The 21,409-nt window shown below is 40.5% G+C and overlaps 2 protein-coding genes across 2 annotated transcripts; both read left to right on the top strand.

Moving 5' to 3' along the window:
* Positions 1-5,532: 5,532 nt before the first annotated feature.
* On the top strand, positions 5,533-14,865 carry LOC100353719 (uncharacterized). The gene is made up of 5 exons (XM_051826923.3): positions 5,533-5,590; positions 6,149-6,317; positions 7,633-7,880; positions 8,591-8,727; positions 11,650-14,865. Exons 1-5 carry the CDS (start codon positions 5,533-5,535, stop codon positions 14,752-14,754), a joined length of 3,717 nt encoding a protein of 1,238 aa, XP_051682883.3. The 3' UTR covers positions 14,755-14,865.
* Positions 14,866-15,788: 923 nt separating this feature from the next.
* Positions 15,789-20,867, top strand: LOC100353467 (RNA polymerase mitochondrial). The gene is given in 8 exon segments (XM_089323941.1): positions 15,789-15,803; positions 17,468-18,518; positions 18,521-18,575; positions 18,577-19,096; positions 19,098-19,658; positions 19,660-19,760; positions 19,762-20,463; positions 20,465-20,867. Coding segments are annotated over 8 exon segments (3,408 nt in total).
* The last annotated feature ends 542 nt before the right edge of the window (positions 20,868-21,409 follow it).

The raw sequence follows: 21,409 nt of genomic DNA, 5'->3' as shown, positions 1-21,409 counted from the left end.
TTGATTCAAAAGGGAAGTAATTCCGCACAGCTGAACGAAGTTGGATGTAGTTATCAGGCAAATGATATACCCACAGGAGCCAGAGATCAGAAGCTCTTTCCCAAGGACCACACAGGGAATCTGTTCTGCCCTCAGTGTGGGCTCAAATTCTCCTTCAGTCTCCCACTGGGTTGCCAAAGTTATGGAATTGTAGCGTCTCTGGAGAGTACTCACATGAAAACACTGGATTTCAAGCTTCTACTGGCAGTAATTGTTTTTCTCCCACCTTGTCATTCTCTCTCCCTTCCTCCAGCTCCAAATAATGCCACAGGCATAGGAGGTCCTCAACCCCCTCCAGTAACGTGGAAATTTGGAGCCAGTTGAAAGTAGGGCATTGAGTCTGTGTTTGCTAGTGTCCACCACAAGTGCCTGTCATAGCAAGGCTGATGCGATGTGGCCTGTGAAGTGTGGGTCTCTCAGGGTCTGTGAACACAGGCAGATAGCATCTGCCATGCTCGTCTATGTCTCTGGGGAAACCATGGCAGCTACACTGCTAAATAAATGTTCTTTGTGGATCTGTGTGTAAGTATACATCTGTTAAATGAAGAGGATATATGCACAGGCATTTTTGGGATGTATGACGGGTCCTCTTCTGTAACTTCTTTTCTTTTTCCCCTTCATTGTCATGTTCAATAACTTCCTCATCATCTACAGCATTTAGTATTTGGAACTAAAAAACAACTAATAGGTTTTATATTATTTCATTTTTAGAGCTATAAACTTAAAATAGTGATCTGATCCTATCCATCATATCTGGCTTTACGATAATCTGCTTGAATTTGGCACCAGCTAGGGAGTTGGACTTTATTGATTACATTTTTTGCTAGGCTCTGGTATTTACTTATCATATCCTAAACAATGTGATTGAATAGCTTTGGTTATGATACACAGTTAGGGATAGGAGGCTTTGATGTTAAGAAGACAGTGTTGGGATTGGCCAGCGCCGTGGCTCAATAGGCTAATCCTCCACCTGCAGTGCCGGCACACCGGGTTCTAGTACCGGTCAGGGCACCGGATTCGGTCCCGGTTGCTCCTCTTCCAGTCCAGCTCTCTTCTGTGGCCCGGGAGTGCAGTGGAGGATGGCCCAAGTCCTTTGGCCATGCACCCGCATGGGAGACCAGGAGGAAGCACCTGGCTCCTGGCTTCGGATCAGCGCGGTGCGCCGGCCGCAGCATGCTGGCCGCGGCGGCCATTGGAGGGTGAACCAACAGCAAAGGAAGACCTTTCTCTCTGTCTCTCTCTCTCACTGTCCACTCTGTCTGTCAAAAAAAAAAAAAGAGAGAGAGAAAGAAAAAGCAATTTGAAAAGGGAAGTTCATATCAATAAAAGCCCACACCTTAAGAAAATTGAAAAACTAAGACCAAAATTAATAGAAGGAATAAAACATTAAAGATCAAAGCAGAAGTAAATAAAATAGAGATTACAGAAACAATGTAAAAGATCAATGTAATGAAGAAGTTTTTTTTTTCTGAAAAGATGAGCAAAATTGACAAACCTTTATCTATACAAAGAAAAAAAGAGATATTCAAACAAAATCAGGAATGAGAAAAGAAACATTACAAATGATAAAACAGATTCAGAGGATCATTTTAGACTATTATAGTTATTCTCCAATAAATTAGATAAACTGGAAGAAATAAATTCCTGAACACATAAAAACAACAATGAATTATGAAGAATTAGAAAATCTGAACAGATTAATAGCAAGTAAAGATATTTAGTTAGCAACAAAAAGGCATCCATTAAAAAAGGCAGAACCTGATGCTTTCATTGCTGAAAGCTATCAAATTTTGAAGATCTCATACCAATTCTCAAGTAGTCTAGAAAACTGAAGAGGATGGAATACTTCTGAACTCATTTTACAAGGCCAGCATTATCCTGATACCAAAAGCAGACAAGGACACAACAAAAGAAGAAAAGTATAGATCAATATCCATGATGAATATAGTAATGAGTATATAAATATTATATAAAATAGGCATCAGATAAAACAAAACCAGCAAGACTTAGAGAACTATATAATGATAAAATAGTTTATAAAAATATTAAAATTCGATAATGGTAAATGTCTATCAATCAACAGGACCTCAAATACATGAAGTAAAAATTATAAGATGAAAGAAAAAATAAACAAATCTACAATTATCATTGAGAATTTCAAGACTCCTATTTTAATAACTGGTAAAAAACCAGAAAGGACCAGAAGAACTAAACCAAATCATCAATCAACAAGATCTAATAGACATTTGTAAAAACATTCTACATACGAACAACAGAAAATGCATTCTTTCAAGTACTCATGAAAAATTTATCAAAATAGATCATATCTTGGGTCATTAAAGAAGTCTCAACAAATTCAAAATAACTGAAATAATACAGAATATGTTCTGTTTTATCACAATATAATTAACCAAAAATAAATAAAATAAAGATGCAGAAAATCACTTGATAAATCCAAGACTGATTCATGATAAAAATCTGTCAGCCAATTAAAATTACAGGTAAAATCATACTGAATAATGATAGAAGAATCAAGAACAAAACAGGGAGGGATATTTGCTTTTTCTATTTGTATTCTATGTTTCACTGGAAGCACTACCCAATGAGTTAACAACAATAATGCAGTAGAACAAAATAAAAGGCATAAATATTTGAAAAGAAGTAATGCTTTCTCTCCTTGTAGATGACATGATTTTCTATATAATTGTTCTTTCAAAAAGCCCTAGGAGTAACAAATGAGTTAATAAAGATTGCAGGATATATATCATCACACAAAATTATTCATATTTCTATGTATGAGAGGCAAACATGTGGAAACCAAAATTAAAAACATAATATCATTTTACATTGCTTAAAAACACATAGGTCTAGGGGCAAGTGCCATGGCTCACTTGGTTAATCCTCTGCCTGCGGTGCCGGCATCCCATATGGGTGCCGGGTTCTAGTCCCATTTGCTCCTCTTCCAGTCCATCTCTCTGCTGTGGCCCAGGAAGGCAGTGGAGGATGGCCCAAGAGCTTGGGCGCCTGCACCCACATGGGAGACCAGGAGGAAACACCTGGCTCCTGGCTTCTGATCAGTGCAGCGCGCCGGCCGTAGCAGCCATTTGCGGGGTATGCTCTCTCACTGTCTAACTCTATCTGTCAAAAAAAATATAGACATATGTCTAAATCTAACAGAGTATGCACAGGATCTCTATGATGAAATTTGGAAACGCTGATGAAAGCAATTACAGTGATGTAAATAAATGGAGAGACATTTATTTACATATTGGAATATAGTATTCTAGATATAGTAAGAATGCTAATTCTGCTAAAATTATGTTTAAGCTTAATGGAACTCCTATCAAAATCACAGAAAAATTTGTCACATACATATATATTAGCTTATTGTGAAAGTTACACAAAATGCCAGAGATCCTAGGATGGCTAAAACAATTTTGAAAAATAATAAAGTGGAAGGAATCACTGAACCTCCTATAAGGCTTCCTATATAACTACATTAATCAAAATAAAAGCATGATATTGGCACAGGAAAGTTATGCAAGTCAATATAGTAGAAGAGATATTCCAGAAATAAATTCATATAGACATACTTGTTATGGTTTTAATATGGTGTGTCTACAAAATTCATATTGAAGCTTAATATATAATGCAACGAAGTTAAGAAGTGAGACCTTTAGGAGGTAATTATGTCATACAGGCCCTGCCCTCAAAAATGAGATTATCATCCTTTAAAAAGGGCTCAATGGCTTCCATAGCCTGGGCAACTCACGTCAAGAGCCTCTGGTGATCATTGACATCATCAGAGTGTTAATTGTTAAATTAACAGCAGGTTCCACTGTGCACTTACTCCCCATGCAGGACCTCTGTCCTAAATGAGTCATAATATGAGATTCAACTGCAAAACTTGTTCTCAATTTGTTTATATTTAGTGTTTGCATGTATGCAAATAGTTGAAATATTTACTTAGTATAGAGTTGGCCTTCTATGTATAAAATTAATTAAAAATAAATCTTAATAAAGAATGGGACTGGGAATGGGAGAGGAAGGAGGAAGGAGAAGGAAGTTGAGGTGAGAGGGCGGGTATGGTGGGAAGAATCACTGTATTCCTAAAGATGTACTCTTGAAATTTATATTCATTAAATAAAAGGCTTCTAAAAAAAGAAAAGGGCTCTAACTTGAAAGAGTGTACTCTTTCTTTTTGCTATTCTTCCATGTGAAGACATTTTTTGCCTTCCCCCTTCTATTATGTGAGAACATGTAGATTGAACCATCTATGAGGAACAGGCCTTTACTAGATACTAAACCTGCCAGAGCAGTCCAGATTGTGGACTTTCCAGCCTGCAAAACCATGGGAAATGAATATCTGTTCTTTATAACTTACCCCATCTATATTTTGTTATAGTAGCGGCACAAATGGACTAAGACAATACTCAAATGACTTTTTAAACTTTCTGTTTTGAAATAACTATAGGAAGTTGCTAAAAGTATGCAGGAAGGTCTTGTATATCCTTCACCCACCTCCTCCAAATGATAGCATTTTGTATAACTCTAGTACAATGTCAGAATAATTGAAATTATATTGGTACACACCACAGTTTATTCAGATATCACCAGCTTTACATGTATTCATTTATTTCTGTGTATGTATATAGCTCCATGAAATTTCTAACATATATAAGTTATAACCACCATGACAATCATGATACAGAATTATTTCATTCTTGAATATTTTTTCTCCTTCATTGAAATGCCCATCCTGCTTTAAATCTCTTCCCTAAACCATGACAACTGCTAATATCTGATGTTCTCCATTTCTTTATTTTTCTCAAGAGTTTAATATAAATGCAATCATAGAATCATTTGAGACTTCTCTTTTCCAACATAAATTCCTTGTGATCCATTCAAATTATTGAGTAGGTCAATATTCCTTTTTACTGCAATTAATATTCCATGCTATCAGGATTGGCAGGGTTTTATTGAAGAGGTTCTCCAGAAATAATAAAAGCAACAACAAAAAATCCTTCTTTCAGCATTAATCAGATAATGAAACAGAGAGTGTATGTGGGAAAGATCTTTGAGTTTAGTGATGTGTAAGTCATCATAAAAATCTGAAAGAGAGAAGTGAGAAACACCTGAAAAAAGTACTTGGTAATGTGATTATGTTGGGGACACATGAAGGTACCAAAGGGATAGTAACCACTCAGTCCATGTAAAGGAAAGGAGGGTTTCTTAAAGCATACTGGACTAAGACTAACATCAATTTTTCAGTCTTAGAAGTTAAAAAATAAAATGTTTGCTTTTGAAGCATATTGTTGCCTCTAATTCTCCACCTTAAACAGCTCTCCACCTTAAACAGCAGAAGAGGGCAGGAAGTGATCTCACAGAAGATGTCATGATGTCAGACCTTCCAGAATCTTTGAACTCTGCCTGTATATTGCTAGGCTACTACTGCCTCAGGAGCTTCATCTCTTATCTCCCACTTGAGGCAGCATGAAAGCTGCACTTTGGCTCTACTATGTCTTGTGTCTGGTTTCTTACTGTAATTCTGGTAAGTCATAGACATGTGGACATCCTTTTCTCTTTCTCTTTTTCTTGAATTTATGAAAACATACTTTCTGTTACTTTCCTTTTCTCTATTTTACTTCATACTCCTTTCCAAACTAGTTGACCTACTCCATACTCTAGTATTTCCTCCTGTTCTCTTTTTCCCCTTCTGATTTTAGACACCCTTTTCCTCTATTTCCACTTCCTTCTTCTACTCTCTAAGTTTTCTTCCCTCTTTTATTGTCTCTAAATCAAATAGAATAACTTTTGGTACTACATATTTTGCTAAATCTGTATTTCACTAAACAAATCCTCAAAGAAGAAGGGAACAGTAGCATCAGGTTGTGATCATGGTAGATAACACGCTTATACCCACCCAAACAAATGTAGTTACATAGGTAGAAGAAATGAGACAACATAGAGTGGGAAAAAGAAATGTTATAGCTGAGGTCATTCAAATTGAGTAGTTATATCTAAAATCAGAAATTTCAACAGCATTGGAAGATTGAATTCGTTTTCACGTTATCTTAACCCATTCTTATCCCTATCATACTCTTTGCAGTGCCTGAAACTGAGAAGCTGTGGCTTCGCTCAAGTTTCTTGAGCCCAAGGGTATCTCTACTGGCTAACTCCATTGATGCATCATGGCTGGTGTCTATGTCTGGAAATTGTCAGGGAACAGTTTTGACTCGATGGTGGGTTCTTTCTACAGCGAACTGCCTGCAGAAGACGTGAGTAGGGGAAGAGCAAGTGCTCTTGAGACTTGGGTAAGGGTTAGGTGAATTTTCCTTTCAGGTTGTATATTGGTGGATCCTTCCAGAGAAACACAACGAAGAAGATGTTGATATATATCCTTTTTCTGCTACTGAAATCAGGTAACAGACTTGCTACTTCTCTTTAGCCAGCTTCCTTTTTTGTTTCCACGGTTCTCTCCTTCCATGTTGCTCTCCTGCTTTATCCTCTTGAAAAACATATATGCAGTGTCCATTTTTGTCAGGATAAGAGCTAACTTCTGGGGAATCAAAGATGAATGATGCACTCTCTTTTCTTGAAGACTTGATAGTCCTAGGAAGAGATTAACACATTTAATTAAAGATAAAGGAAGGTCTTATCTGCCATCTGAAAAAATTAGATTCTATCATACATACAAAGCAAAGTGCAAGTCTTTCTGTCTTGGTAGTGGCATCATCATCCTATCCACCTCTAATGCTTTAAACCAGAATTCTTCCATTCCTATTTAATCTCACATCAAGTCCGATGCAAAATACTGCTGATTTATATCCTCTATAATGTCTTTCAGTTCCACTCTATACCTTCATACACTACTTCTATGGTTCCAGTACAGATATTTATGATTTTGATTCTGGAATATCTCAGTAGCTCTTGATTCACCTATTTATACTCTACACTCTCCTAAACTGAATGCATACTCTTTTCTCTGCCCTCTCGGAGTTTTTAATAATTCCTCTTTTCTTAACTGCATAATACCATGTACTAGAATTGCACATGAGTTAGCATTTCTTCTCCATGGGATTTTGTGTTTAACATTTTAGTATGGAAAGAATTAAGCACATATGCAAATAGAGAGAAAAGAGAAGTCAACATCCATGTATCTATTGCTTCATTTCCAGAATTATTAGAGTATTAATCTTGTATCAACTGTGCCCTCCTCAATCTCACTAATTTTGACCCTTTAAATGAAAGGACTTATTCTTAACTTGGAAAAGGCTAAAGCCAGCGTGGAATTTGAATAAGCAATCCTTCTTTCATGAGTTTGTAGAAGAGGTCATTAAGATCCAAGCACATAAAGCAACTTTCTCAGGATCAATAAGTTGATGTGGGAGCAACAGAGATATGGAGAGACCAAAAACCTAGTACAGACCTTGAATAGACATAGTATTGTAATAACACAACCTATTTAATAATGTTGCCAAAAAAGTTAAGTACTGAGTCACAGATGCTTTCAATATCTTTCATATTAAAGTGTAATGGGTAATTTTTATTCTATTATCAACTATAATGTTATGCTTCTTATCCTGGCATTAGGAAACTGTCAAACCTGAGCATTTCAGGAATCATCGATCCACAGAACATCTTGCATGGCCAAAAGATCTGCCTACATCCCAGGTTTGACCCCACAAATGGAAAACATCCAGCCAAAGCAGATCTAGGCCTCGTTCTTCTTGCAGTGCCTATCCATTGGGATGAAGTATCACTATCTCATGCTCCAGGCATTTCCTTGAAGAGCTGTTCTAAGTGCCTATATAGAAGCTGCCAGGTGTATCAGTACTGGAGTAAGTAAAAGGAAGCAGGGTACACAATTCATGAGTTTAGTTCTAATGATTAGTTTTCCAAGGAAACTAAGCTTCTTTGAAGGTACAAGAAGAATCTAAATTTTTTTTTAAATTGGAAATTCTTTTCTATACAACCCTAATTAACTGGAGAATAAGCTGAAGCAAAAATAAGGAAGGAATATTTCCAAGATTAAACTTTCATACTTGCATATTGCCATGCTCTAGGGTTATATACAAGTTAGCATTTCTTCTTCCACAGGATTTTGTAGCTAACATTTTTTTCCTTTTTTCTTTTTTTAACTTTTATTTAATGAATATTGTAGCTAACATTTTATTATGGAAGATATTAAACATATACACAAGTACAGAGAAAAATTAAACAAACTCCCATGTGCCTATTACTTTACTTCACTAATTATTAGCATATTTGCACACTAGTCTTGCTTCTTATTACAAAATCTTGCATTGGCACAGTTTGGCTTTATGTACTTTCAGTATATTACTCCTTCTATTCTCAGATTAAGGGAGGTGGGGGAAGTTCATAAAGCACAGAGGAAGAATATATGATTTTAATGGAGAAGAAGAAAAAAGAGAGGAAAGGGGAGAATGTATTGGGAAATCTGTGTGATTCAGTAAACAGGGTGATATTAAATTAAGTCTAGAGATTGAATGATTTGGGTCTCAACATCATTCATCATCCATTTTCTCAGGTAACAAGCAGTCGGGGATCACAAGAGTGAAGAAAGTATCAGTCCGACTCGTGGATCTGTCGCTGTGCTATCCACATTTTGACCTGACAGAGATGGAGGGCTTGTGTGTTCAGAGCCAACAATGGCGGAACTGTTGGGTATGCATGCACCAGGGCAACATCAAGAATGGGAGGGAAATGTAGAATTACATAAATTTGCAAGCAACAAGTAGATAACAAGCCATATGGAAGTTTATTCTTTTGTCCCAAACAAATAACGGATCTGGGAAGTTCCATTGAACATTTGAGGAGTTTACCACAGGGAATACTTGAGGTGGAGTGTGGCACAGGAAAGCCCTTTAGAATCAATGAGAAATACAGAAAACAACCAAGGAACATAAAAAGAAAACATATCTTTCTGTTTAAGTTTTATTATAGTCTCTCCATTGTCACAATAATAAAAGTTGTATGGCTCAAATTTAGATGGGGAGGTAAAAGACACAAATGCAACTCAGTTCACCATTCATATTCTCAATGTCCATAAATAGTATAGAATAATTGTTATGTACTATCAGGATAAAAGTATTATGGACAATAACAATACTTGTCCTGGCAAACTAGAAGGCATGCACACAAATAATATTGCAAAGACTTCAAGGGAAGCCTTATCCTGAATTGAGGAATCATGGATTATATTATTGGAGGATGTGATAAGTCTTGAAAGATAAGTCTTGAGGATGAGAAGGACATAATTAAGCAAGAATGGGTGGAATGACATTTCAAACAGAGATAGAGGAAACAGCAAGTACAAAATTAAAGAGGTAGGAGCTAGGACTTGCGGTTGGGAATAGCAGGGGATGAGGTAAATACAGATATTATTGCTGTGTACATGTACTGAATATCAATCCTTGTGTTAATTTCTAGAAATATGTGGTTGAAAAAAGACTTGGAAGAAGCATTTATTTAGTGAGATAAAAAAGTAACAGAGACCAATGTCCAGACTCATAGTCTGATAAGGGAGTTAAAAGAAACAGACTGGTTCCAATCACTAGAGAACTTACAGTATGATGAGAATTTCTGAAGAATCCTGCATTGTCTCTGCCCTCAAAGAGATCTCATTATTATTGAGCCAAGTACCTGGCTCCTGCCATTGGATCAGCGTGGTGCGCCGGCCACAGCGTGCCGGCCGCGGTGGCCATTGGAGGGTGAACCAGTGGCAAAAGGAAGACCTTTCTCTCTGTCTCTCTCACTGTCCACTCTGCCTGTCCAAAAAAAAAAAAAAAAGAAAAGAAAAAGAAAAAAAAAAAGAAAAAAAAAAAGACAATAGGCCAGTAAATAAGCATAATAAAATACTGTATATTCATGATAGATGTCTACACAGTGTGAAATAAACACTGAGGGTAAAAGGAAGGAGTGATTGATTTAGAATGTATTGAAATTAGTAAGTGAACTCATGTTAAAAATAAGTAGCTATTCATTGATTGGGATAAGGAGGATAATAAGGTGATGGTATTCAAGTTAAAACGAGCAGAATAAGCCAAGTCTGAGAAGTTCAAAAATACTTTCATGTGCATAAGAAGTATGATTTTGAGTATGGGTGGAGACAGATGTAAGAGATAAATAATTGGGAAGATTATGAAGCTATGATTTATCTCATTATAAAACAAAGGCTTTATTATTTAGAGAATGGAGAGTCATGGACAGATTTTGAATAATTAACATTTTAGAGATCACTTTGGAGTGTGAAAAATAACTCAACAGAAAATAACTATTGAAAGAATATGATGCAATCATTCTGGAGAAAGTGATTATGTAATCTCCGTTTTGTCATAATGATATAATCTGAGCTGGTATAACGGCATTGAGGAGAGAACAGTTCGTTTTTGCCAGGGGTTTACATGATATTTAAGGGTGATCAAAATAAACATATAATGAGGCACGTGGTGATTGATGGCTTTGAATAGACTGCTTCATAATAATTACCATGGGCATAGGTTACTGTGACCTTGAATTATATGTAGAACCTGAAGTCAAAACAACTGAAATACAAGCTCAGTTTGTATTTAAAACACCAGTAACATGAGTTAAGCATAAACATATATTCTGTCTGGATTTAATTCCACTCCATAGGATTATGTGATCAGGAAAATTATTTGTAAAGATTTGTAAAGAAGTAACATTTGAATAGAGTTGTGGAGAAAGTGATGAGGCAAGGCATGTTGATAGCAGGAGAATCGTGTTACAAGCAGAGGAAGCAACCGACACAAAGATTCTAAAGCGGCAATATGTCTAGCTTGTTTAAATAACAGGAAAGAGGCCAGGTGGTTTTAGCAGACCAGATAAGGCAATAGCTATAGATGAAATTAAGGAGGGAAAGTGGGCTAGATTGTGCAGGATTTTGCAAACCATTGTAAGGACTAATCTTTTAATCTTGCTCATACTGAAATTCATTGGAGTGTTTTCAGAAGAAGGATGTAATGCTCATATTTTGAAAGAATAATTTTGGATGCAGTATTAAGAATAAATTTAAGGTAGATGAGAAGTGTGCCTTTTCATAAAGGCACTATATGCATTAACAGCAGCAGTAGCAGATCTGGATAGAATTTTGGAAAAAAAATTGTCAAAGATGACAAAGGCAATATTTGCTGATGAACTGAATGAAGGAAGAGGATGAAGGAAGGAGAGGCATCACATGTGACTTCAAGATCTTTTACTTGGGCCTTTGTAAGAATACAGTAGTCATTAACAAAAGAGAAAACCATACAGAACATTTTATATTAACAAAATCATGGATTTTGTTTTTTGTTCTTTTTCAATGTTAAGTTCGAAAGGATGACTAGGCATTTAAATTTGGTGTTGATAAGACAATTGGTTCTGAGAATCTGAAAGTTTATGATTAGCCCTAGCATTGCTATGCTCTCTCATCAATTTTTCTGTGTTTCAGTTATGTGTGTGCATGTCCTAAATTGTAAATTTTTGAGAGCTACTTGACAATAGAGACCACATTAGATTTATTTGTCATATTATGCATAGATTTGTGTGTGTGTTTCTTTTTTTTTTAATCATGATTTCCTTATTCAGGTACAACAAGGCAGTCCTGTCTTGTGTCTCCTAAAGAGCCATTGGGAATTAGTTGGCCTGATACATAAATCCTCATGGATTTGTCATAACCCTACAGTTGTCATCAGAACATCCCCTTACATTACCTGGATGAAACAGTACATCAAGGCAACCAAGCCACTGAATCCTACTTCATCCTTATACTGCAGGATACCTCATGGGAGTACGCATGTACCCCCAAACAGCCATGACAATAACTATCTCCCACCCCTGGCCCCAAGTAAATTCTCTCTAGAGTCTTTGAAGGGTAATTTAGGCTTTTCTCCACTAATAGAACATCTCAAAAAATCTTCCACAACATTCTTTCATTTTGATGGCACAGATACTTTCACTAACAATCATCAGTTTTTGCCTGAAAGAAGTCAGGTCCCCGAACATAGCAAGTTCCTAGTTGAGCAGTTGTGGACTTCTCCTGTTTCCAGACTATCAGAAAATCCAAGAAATGAATTAGCTCAATATCATCACTACCGGCCTTCCCCAAATACAGGTGATTCATGGGATTCTCCAGTAGCTACCACAGCTCAACCTTTTTTAGCTCAACTTGTTTCTGACACAACCATGTCATATATTCCTTCTAAGACTAATGTAGCAGAGGGTGATAAAGTTGAATCTTGGGATCAAATCATGGCTGATATTCTGAAACACTGGAGTTCCGCTATAGAACATGTGGATGAGCCCAGGAATTCCCATGCAGCTTCCACTACTAGATCTTGGGCTCAACCAATTGATACTATAAAAGGACTTTTGGCTCAATTTACTGATTCTACAAATGTATTTTTGGCTCACCCTACTGATACTACGAATCAATCTTTAACTCAACCTACTGATACTACAAATAGATCTGTGGCTCAACCTACTGATATTACAAATCGATTTTTGGTTAAACCTACTGATAGTACAACTGGATCTCTGATTCAACCTACTGTTACTACAAATGGATATTGGGCTCAGCCTACTGATACTACAAATCCATCTTTTGCAGAACCTACTGTTACTATAAATGTACCTTGGGCTCAACCTATTGTTACTGCAATTGGATCTTGGACTCAACCTACTGATACTACAAATGGGTCTTGTGCTCAACTTACTAATACTACAAATGGATCTTCAGTTCAACCTACTGATACTACAACTAGATCTTGGACTCAACCTACTGATACTACAAATCCATCTTTGGCTGAACCTACTGTTACTACAAATGGACTTTTGGTTCAACCTACTGTTTCTACAAATGGATCTTTGGTTCAACCTACTGATACTATAAATAGATCTTGGACTCAACCTACTGATGCTACAAATGGATCCTTAGTTCAACCTATTGATTCTACAAATAGATCTTGGGCTCAACCTAATGCTACTACAAATGGATCTTTGGTTCAACCTACTGTTACTACAAATGGATCTTCGACTCAACCTACTGATTTTTCAAATGGATTTTGGGCTCAACCTAATGCTACTACAAATGGATCTTTGGTTCAACCTACTGTTACTACAAATAGATCTTCGACTCAACCTACTGATTTTTCAAATGGATTTTGGGCTCAACCTAATGCTACTACAAATGGATCTTTGGTTCAACCTACTGTTACTACAAATAGATCTTCGACTCAACCTATTGATTTTTCAAATGGATTTTGGGCTCAACCTAATGCTACTACAAATGGATCTTTGGTTCAACCTACTGTTACTACAAATAGATCTTCAACTCAACCTACTGATTTTTCAAATGGATTTTGGGCTCAACCTAATGCTACTACAAATGGATCTTTGGTTCAACCTACTGTTACTACAAATAGATCTTCGACTCAACCTACTGATTTCTCAAATGGATCTTGGGCTCAACCTACTGCTACTACAAATGGATCTTTGGTTCAACCTACTGTTACTACAAATAGACCTTTGACTCAACCTACTGATTTCTCAAATGGATCTTGGGATCAACCTAATGCTACTACAAATGGATCTTTGGTTCAACCTACTGTTACTACAAATAGATCTTCGACTCAACCTACTGATTTTTCAAATGGATTTTGGGCTCAACCTACTGCTACTACAAATGGATCTTTGGTTCAACCTATTGGTACTACAAATGGATCTTCGACTCAACCTACTGATTTTTCAAATGGATTTTGGGCTCAACCTAATGCTACTACAAATAGATCTTTGGTTCAACCCACTGTTACTACAAATGGATCTTCGACTCAACCTACTGATTTTTCAAATGGATTTTGGGCTCAACCTAATGCTACTACAAATGGATCTTTGGTTCAACCTACTGTTACTACAAATAGATCTTCTACTCAACCTATTGATTCTTCAAATGGATCTTGGGCTCAAACTACTGATATGACAAATGGATCTTTGGTTCAGCCTACTGTTACTATAAACAGATCATCCACTCAACCTACTGATTCTTCGAATGGATCTTGGGCTCAACCTAATGATGCTACAAATGGATCTTGGGCTCAAATGACCACCAATACAACTGGACACTTGAGTTCATTTGGGGTCTATGCAGGTGTACCTTGGAATCAATCCACTACTTCCGGAAGAAGTACATCAACAGTGCATTTCTCTCCACATAGCGAGGAAGGACCCTGGAGCATCATTCCTTCAGATGAAAGCATTGATATCACAACTCAGTCCCAGGAGTCTGATGCAGACAATAAAACTGAACATTTAGATCAAGATAATAGCACATGGATTCCTTTGCCAACTGGTACAATTGAACCTTTGGTTTCTTCTTCTGAATATTATGCAGCAACATCTGAGAATCAACCTGTCAGTGATTCAGTAATGTTTCAGAATCATCCTGTAGCTTATAAGGATAGACTCCAAGTTCTACCAATAGCTAGCATGGGTAGACCATCAGCTCCCTCTAAAATGGTTACAGAAGCATCCCCAGCAGCTACTTCTGAAGCTAAAATTGCCTCATCCCAAATTCAGTTTAGTACAACTCCGTTCCTAGGCCAGACTTCATTTGGATCCAATATACAGCCTGCAACTGATGTTGAACTCTTGAAGAAACCTGAATTTGAGACAGCTGGACGTCAAACTCAATTGTAGTCTAGAGTATGTGTTATGTGAGGTGGACTTAGTGGTAATTTTTGTCTGAACTTAAGCACACTCATTGACACAGTTACCTTTACTGCTTTATAACCACATCCAGCCTCACTATTTAAAACACCACTCTAATGCAAAACTATGTAAAATTCATCACTTTAAAAGAATTAAAATCATAATCAATTTTAAAAATATTCTGATTCTTGTGAATTAAATATTGTTGTGGTTTGGGGTTTGCCGTCTTTGACAGATTTAGTCTTTGTTCTAGCAAGCAAATAAGTCACATGTGGATCAATTTAATCTTTTAAAAGATTGTGTGTTTAAATTTTATTTTGAAATAATTACAGATTCACAAAAAATTTTGTAAATTTTAAAATTAGTTATTTAACCCTCAGAAAGGGTGTTTGGGAAAGATTGGGGGTTTCATCACTATAATTTTATGGATTTTGTTCTGCTTTTTATATTTTAAAATTTTCAGCAGAGATTTAGTTCTCACTATCTTTTACAGTTGGCTAAACATGAAAGATTCCAATTTTAAAAGAAAAAATCACATGCAATTTTAAGAAATACAGAGAAATCCTACATGTTACTTGCATACTTTCTCAAATTGTAAAATCTTGAAAAACTATGGCACAATACCACAGCCAAGATATTGGTATACCTATATCATTCATATTTTCCATGTGTTATTTGTACTCATTTGTGTTTATGTGAGTATTTATTAGCAACCTTATCACGCATGTAAGTTCTTATGTACACCTCCACACTTAAGATATAGAATAATTCCATCACCACTAAGAACCCTTGTGTTGTCATTTTATAACATGCACTGCCTTTCCACTAGAACCTTATTCCTAAAATCTGATAACCATTTATTTTCCATCTCAATAATTTGGTAATTTTGAAAATGTTATGAATGTAATCATGTGATATGTGACCTTTTGGATCTAGATTTTTCACTGAGCATATTTTCCTGAGCATTCAAGTTATTGTATCTATCAATTATTCTTTTTAATTACTCAATAATATACCAAACTATGGATATAGCACAGGTATTTAAAAGGCAGAGTGATAGAGAGAAATAGACATTGATCTCACATCCACTGATTCACTCCTCAAATGCTTACCACAGCCGGGGCTGGGCTCAGCCAAACCCAGGGGCCCAGAACTCAATCCAGGTCTTCCTCTCAGGTTGAGATGATTCAGATACTACAGCAATAACCTGATACCTTCCAAGGTGCACATTGGCAAGAATCTGGATTTGGGAGAAGAGCCAGAACTTTAACTCAGGCACTTCAATATGAGGTACAAACATCCCAAGTAGCATCTAACTGCTATGCCAAACATCTGCCCCCACGATTTCTTTTATTTACACATTGAAGAATCTGTAAATCTCACATCTGAGTTGATTCTAGTTTTTCACTATGACGAGTCCTATCATCTGTGGAAACTAGTGTGTAGGTTTTTGTGTGGACATAAATTTTAATTTTTCTAAAGTGAATATCCAATAGTGTGAATTCTGGGTCATGTTTAGATTATTACTGAAATAATAATTATTTCAAAATCAGATGATTACACTTGGGAATTGTACCAACATTTAAAAAACAACAGCATTCTTTCTCAAATTCTTCCATAAAACAAGGTGAAGAGGAAACATTTTTCTAACTCATGCTGTAAAACTAACTTCACCCCCATACCAAAGACAGGCCTATATCTCTTATGCATACGGTTGAAAACAAGGCACAACAAAATACCAGCAAGCCAAATACAGTGACTTATAAAAAGAATTAGATATCATGACCAAATCAAATGCAATCTATTCCAGGAATTCCAAAATAATTTAGAGTATGAAATTTTATCAGTGTAATGCAACATATTATGAAGAAAAAAAACACAGTCTTCTCAACTAATACAGGTATATATTTGACAAAATCAAACCATCTTTAATGATGAAAAACACTCAACAAACCAGGAATAGAAAATAACTTTTGAAAATTGGTAAAGGGGATATATGAAAAACCCACTACCGGGATGGGCATTGTGGCACAGCAGGTTAAGCTGCCACCTTCGATGCCAGCCTTCCATAAGGGAGCTGGTTTGTGTCTCAGCTGCTCCACTTCTAATCGAGTTCCCTGCTAATGTGCCTGGGAAAGCAGCAGATGGTAGCCCAAGTCCTTGGGCCCCTGTACCCATGTGGGAGATCCATAAGAAGCTCCTGGCTCCTGGTTTAGGCCTGACCCAGCCCCTGCCATTGAGATCTTTTAAGGAGTGAACCAGCAGATGGAAGATTCTCTCTCTCTTTCCCCTCCCCCTTTGTAACTCTGGATTTCAAGTAAATAAATCTTTAAAAAAAAGAAGAGGGGTAGGTTGCATGTTGGCACTGTGCTGGGGCTGCCACGCAGTGGAGCTTTGGCAGGATCTGTGGCCCTCTGGCTGCCCCACTGGAGGGACCCTTGGGGGCGCCCTGTGCCACAGCCGGAGGTTGTTGGCCAGCCCCTGTGAGCAAGACCTCCAGGACTGGGGCCCCAATTAGCTGCTGGAGGCAAAGCCCAGAGTGGAAGATTCTAGCCATGTGAATCACATTGTGTCACCCTCCACCAGTCTCCTCTCAGTCTCTCTTCTGGAAGTGCAGTGCGGCAGCTATATGCCAAGAGTGTGTTGGAGGTGAAGGTAAAGAGGATAGAGGTAGCATGGCGGTGGGGATGGCGGCCTCCAGCTACCCAGAAAGGCCCAGACTGGCACTGTGCCAGAGCCTTACAGCCACTGGACAAACAAACTGGACAAAGAGAAGCAGGTGCTGCAGAGGCACAGGCAGCAGCTGGAGGTGGAGCTGAAGGTATGCACCCAACAGCAGGCCCACAGGCTGCAGCCCAGGCCCCTGAGCGTGGAACCCCAGATGCTGATCCAGCAGTTGGCCAGCTACCTGCAACAGGGGGCACGAGGGGCTCCTGAGAGCCAATGGGAGTAGTGGCAGGCCCAGGCCCTGCAGGATATCCCTCAGAAGCTGATCCGCAAGGAGGCGCAGGCCCTGGCCCACAGGCAAGCGCTGCTCTCGGGGCAGCAGCAGAGGCTCTTGGCCTTCTTTGAATGCTGCCTCCTCACTGACCACCTGCCCCTGGCCCACCACATGATGGTCAGCTACCACAGCAGGCCCCAGAGGTAACAGCTGCTCACACTCACCATGTACAGCACTGTGTTGCTCAACTGGGCTCTCAAGGGCTCCTTCTGGGAGCTGGTGTATGTGCTCTTCATGGTGAGTGACGCTGGCCTCACCCCCAAACCACGGTCCTATATTGCCACCCTGCAGTGCATGGGGCAGCTGGACCAGGACGCTGGCACTGTCAGAAGGTGTCTGCAGCAGATGCGCCAGGGTGGGATACTACTGGCATAGCTCTTTACTGCCACACCCTTGTTTGAGGAGGAGCGGATGCTGCTCTTGAGGGCTGTGGTCAAAGTGGAGCCCACTTTTGCCTCTCCCCCTCCATGGCCTATGTCCCAGCTCAACACCTTGATGCTGCTCAGGGAGGTCTACACCTCCAACTGCCCTGCATCCTACCCAAAGTTTCCCCTACTCCTGAAGACCCTGCAGAAGCGCTTCCGTAAGCAGCTCCTCACGGAGCTGGGCAGCAGCATACATACCAAGTCCGTGGAGACGGCCCTGCCACCCACCAGAAAAACCCTGCATATGAGACAGACCCTGAAGGCCCTGTGTGCACAGTGGGTGGTGGTCCTGCACCCGCCACTGCAGGAGACCAAGGCCAAACTGGGCTGGAGGCCCATGAAGGCTGCCCTTCATTCTACCCCTTCCTGTGCCTGCTCAGCGAGAGAGTTCATACAGATGCTGATATAGACCCTGCAGGTGTTGCCCGCCTAGGGGGAGTCCCTCACCACCCTGACCCACGACCTGAGCCTGCAGACCTTCATCTGGCACATGGTGCAGAGCAAGCAGCTCAGCAGTGAAATGTGGCAGCTGGAGTGGCAATAATTGCTGTGTCTGTACCTGCTGACCTCTGACACCCAGGTGGCCAAGCCCTGCCTGCTGTGGCAGTGCTGGGAGGGCCTGGGAACACCCGTGGCCCTACTCCGGCAGCCCTGGCCCCTCTGGGTGGTGTTGCAACTGGGCAAGCAGGTGGCAGAAGTGCTGGTTCAGGCACTGCAGATGTGCAATCTGGCTCCGCCCCAGGGCTTCTGCAGGCTCATCCCGGTGCTGTACCATGTGTACTCTTTCCTCAGCTTCCACCAGATTGGCATCTTGAAGCTGCACCCAGATACTCCACAGGGGCTAGTGGCTGTGGCCGAGTCCACACTGACTTTCAAGGCAGCTGAGATGCCCATGCTGTGCTCCCCCCGAGGTGCCCTGGACTTCACAACACACCTAGGCCTTCCTGTCGAGCCCCACAAAGCTGATGTGGGCAGTGGTGGGCACTATGCAGCACCAGCGGCTCCTGGAGCACTGCCTGCCCGCCCGGTTGCATGGAGCCCTGGACATCCTCACCCAGTTTGGGAACTGCGCCTGGAGCATTAAGGGCTGCATGCTGGACCTGGTGCTGCAGCTCTTCAGGGCCAAGGGCTGTCCCTGCCTGGGAATACCTCTGTTGCTCTCAGAGGCCTCCTGGCCCCAAAAGGGCCGCCTGCCACCCTCACCCCACAGATCTCTCACCCCCAAGGCGGGACTTTGCCTGAAGATGGTGAGGGAGATGCACAGCCTGAGGGCAGACACCCTGTATCACCTCTCTCTGGCCCAGCACCTGCAGCACTGTGTCTTCTGGCTGCCCCACAATATGTACTTCTGGGGCCACACCTACCCCTACACACCCCACTTCAACCACTTGGGCAGGGACCTGGTGTGCAGCCTGCTGGAATTCGCCAACAGCTGCCCACTGGGCCCCCACAGGCTCGACTGGCTCAAAAATCCACCTAGTAAACCTCACAGGGCTCAAGAAGTTCGAGTCCCTGCAGACCCGCCTGGCCTTCACCAACGAGGTCATGGACAATATCCTGGACTCGGTGGCACCCTCTGATGGTCCACAAATGGTAGATGGAGGCAGACAAGCTCTGGCAAGCCCAGGCCTACTGCATGGAGGTGGCATGCACCGTGTGAACCTCCAACCCCACTGCCCACGTATCCTATCTCCAGGTGCGCCAGGATGACTCCTGCAATGGCCTGCAGCACTACACTGCCCTGGGCCACGACAGCGTGGGCGCCATCTCGATGAACCTGTTGCACTCAGACCTGCCACTAGACTTGTACAGCGGGGTCACTGCACAGGTGGAGGTGTTGTGCAGGCACGATGCAGATCAAGGCCTGTAGGTGGCCCAGGCCCTCGAAGGCTTCGTCAGCCGCATGGTGGTAAAGCAGATGATGATGACCATGGTGTACGATGTCACCCGCTACAGCAGGTGCCTGCAGATCGAGAAGCGCCTCTGAGAGCTCAGCGACTTTCCCCAGGAGCTGGTGTGGGAGGCCTCCCACTACGTGGTGTGGCAGATGTTCCACAGCCTGCAGGAGATGTTCTTGGGCACCCAGGCCATACAGCACTGGCTGACGGAGAGTGCCCAGCTCATCTCCCATGTGGGGTTTGCGGTGGTGTGGGTCACACCCCTGGGCATCCCTGTCGTTCAGCCCTACCACCTCAACTCCAAGCTGCTGGTCAAAGGTGGGATCTAGGGCATCACCTGCAGCAACAGCTCAGATATCAGCCAGAGTCCAAGGTGCTGAAGCAGAGAATGGGTTCCTGCCCAACTTTTTCATCCACTCCCTGGACTCCTCCCACATGGTGCTCACTGCCCTGCACTGCTACAGGAAGAACCTGACCTTCGTGTCCATCCACAGCTGCTTCTGGACACACGTGGCCGACGTCCCTGTCATGAACCAGATGTGCCAAGAGCAGTTTGTGCAAGTTCACTGCCAACGTGTCTTGCTGGACCTATCCAGGTTCCTGGTGCAGCAGTTCTGTGCCAGCCCCAGCCGCAGGCCCCAGAAGCTCTCCCAGCACATCCACACCACCAGGCTTTTGGAGACGCTGCTGGTGGTGTCTGAGATGAGGACCTTTGACCTGGAGCAGGTGAAACACTCTGCCTACTTCAGCTGTGCAACAGCCCCTGCCTGTGTGTAAATAAAACTGTGTCCACTCTGGAACTCACTGCCTTCTGATTAGGGCATGCAGACACCAAAAAAAGAAGAAAAACCCACTGCTAACAACATATTTAATGGTAAATGACTGAAATCTTTTCCCTTAAGATTCTTACCACTTCTAGTGAATGTTATTCTTGAATCTCTACCAAAGTAATTAGGAAAGAAGGTAAACTTAAAAGTATGTGGGGTGGCAATGAAGCAATGCCGTATATGATAAGACATATATAGAGAAGCTAAATAACATACCAAAAATTATTAAAGACAACAAAATATCTAAATGGAGTTGGATTTTCACAATCAGTATGTCAAGATTTTATCAATACAGTTATATCTCAGTATCTGTGGAGATTTGTTTCAGCACATTTGGCAGATGCCAAAATCCAAAGATACTCAAGTCCCTTATCTAAAAGGGCATATTATTTGCATATAAACTTATGTACATCCTCCCATATACTTATTTTAATCATTTGAAAGACAGAGTGACAGAGGGAGAGAGAGATACAGAGAGAAAGAGATCTTCTA

The sequence above is a fragment of the Oryctolagus cuniculus genome, chromosome X (genome assembly GCF_051225735.1).
Source record: "Oryctolagus cuniculus isolate XC-2025 breed Fujian yellow rabbit chromosome X, ASM5122573v1, whole genome shotgun sequence".
Lineage (NCBI taxonomy): Eukaryota > Metazoa > Chordata > Mammalia > Lagomorpha > Leporidae > Oryctolagus > Oryctolagus cuniculus.
Note: the sequence above shows the minus strand (reverse complement) of the source record. Positions and strands in the feature narration are given on the sequence as shown.

Coding starts and splice junctions, on each gene's coding strand:
- LOC100353719 (XM_051826923.3), top strand. CDS start 5,533: ATGAAAGCTGCACTTTGGCTCTACTATGTCTTGTGTCTGGTTTCTTAC. Junction 6,318..7,632: donor GCGAACTGCCTGCAGAAGAC/GTGAGTAGGGGA, acceptor TCCTGGCATTAG/GAAACTGTCAAACCTGAGCA. Junction 7,881..8,590: donor CCAGGTGTATCAGTACTGGA/GTAAGTAAAAGG, acceptor CCATTTTCTCAG/GTAACAAGCAGTCGGGGATC.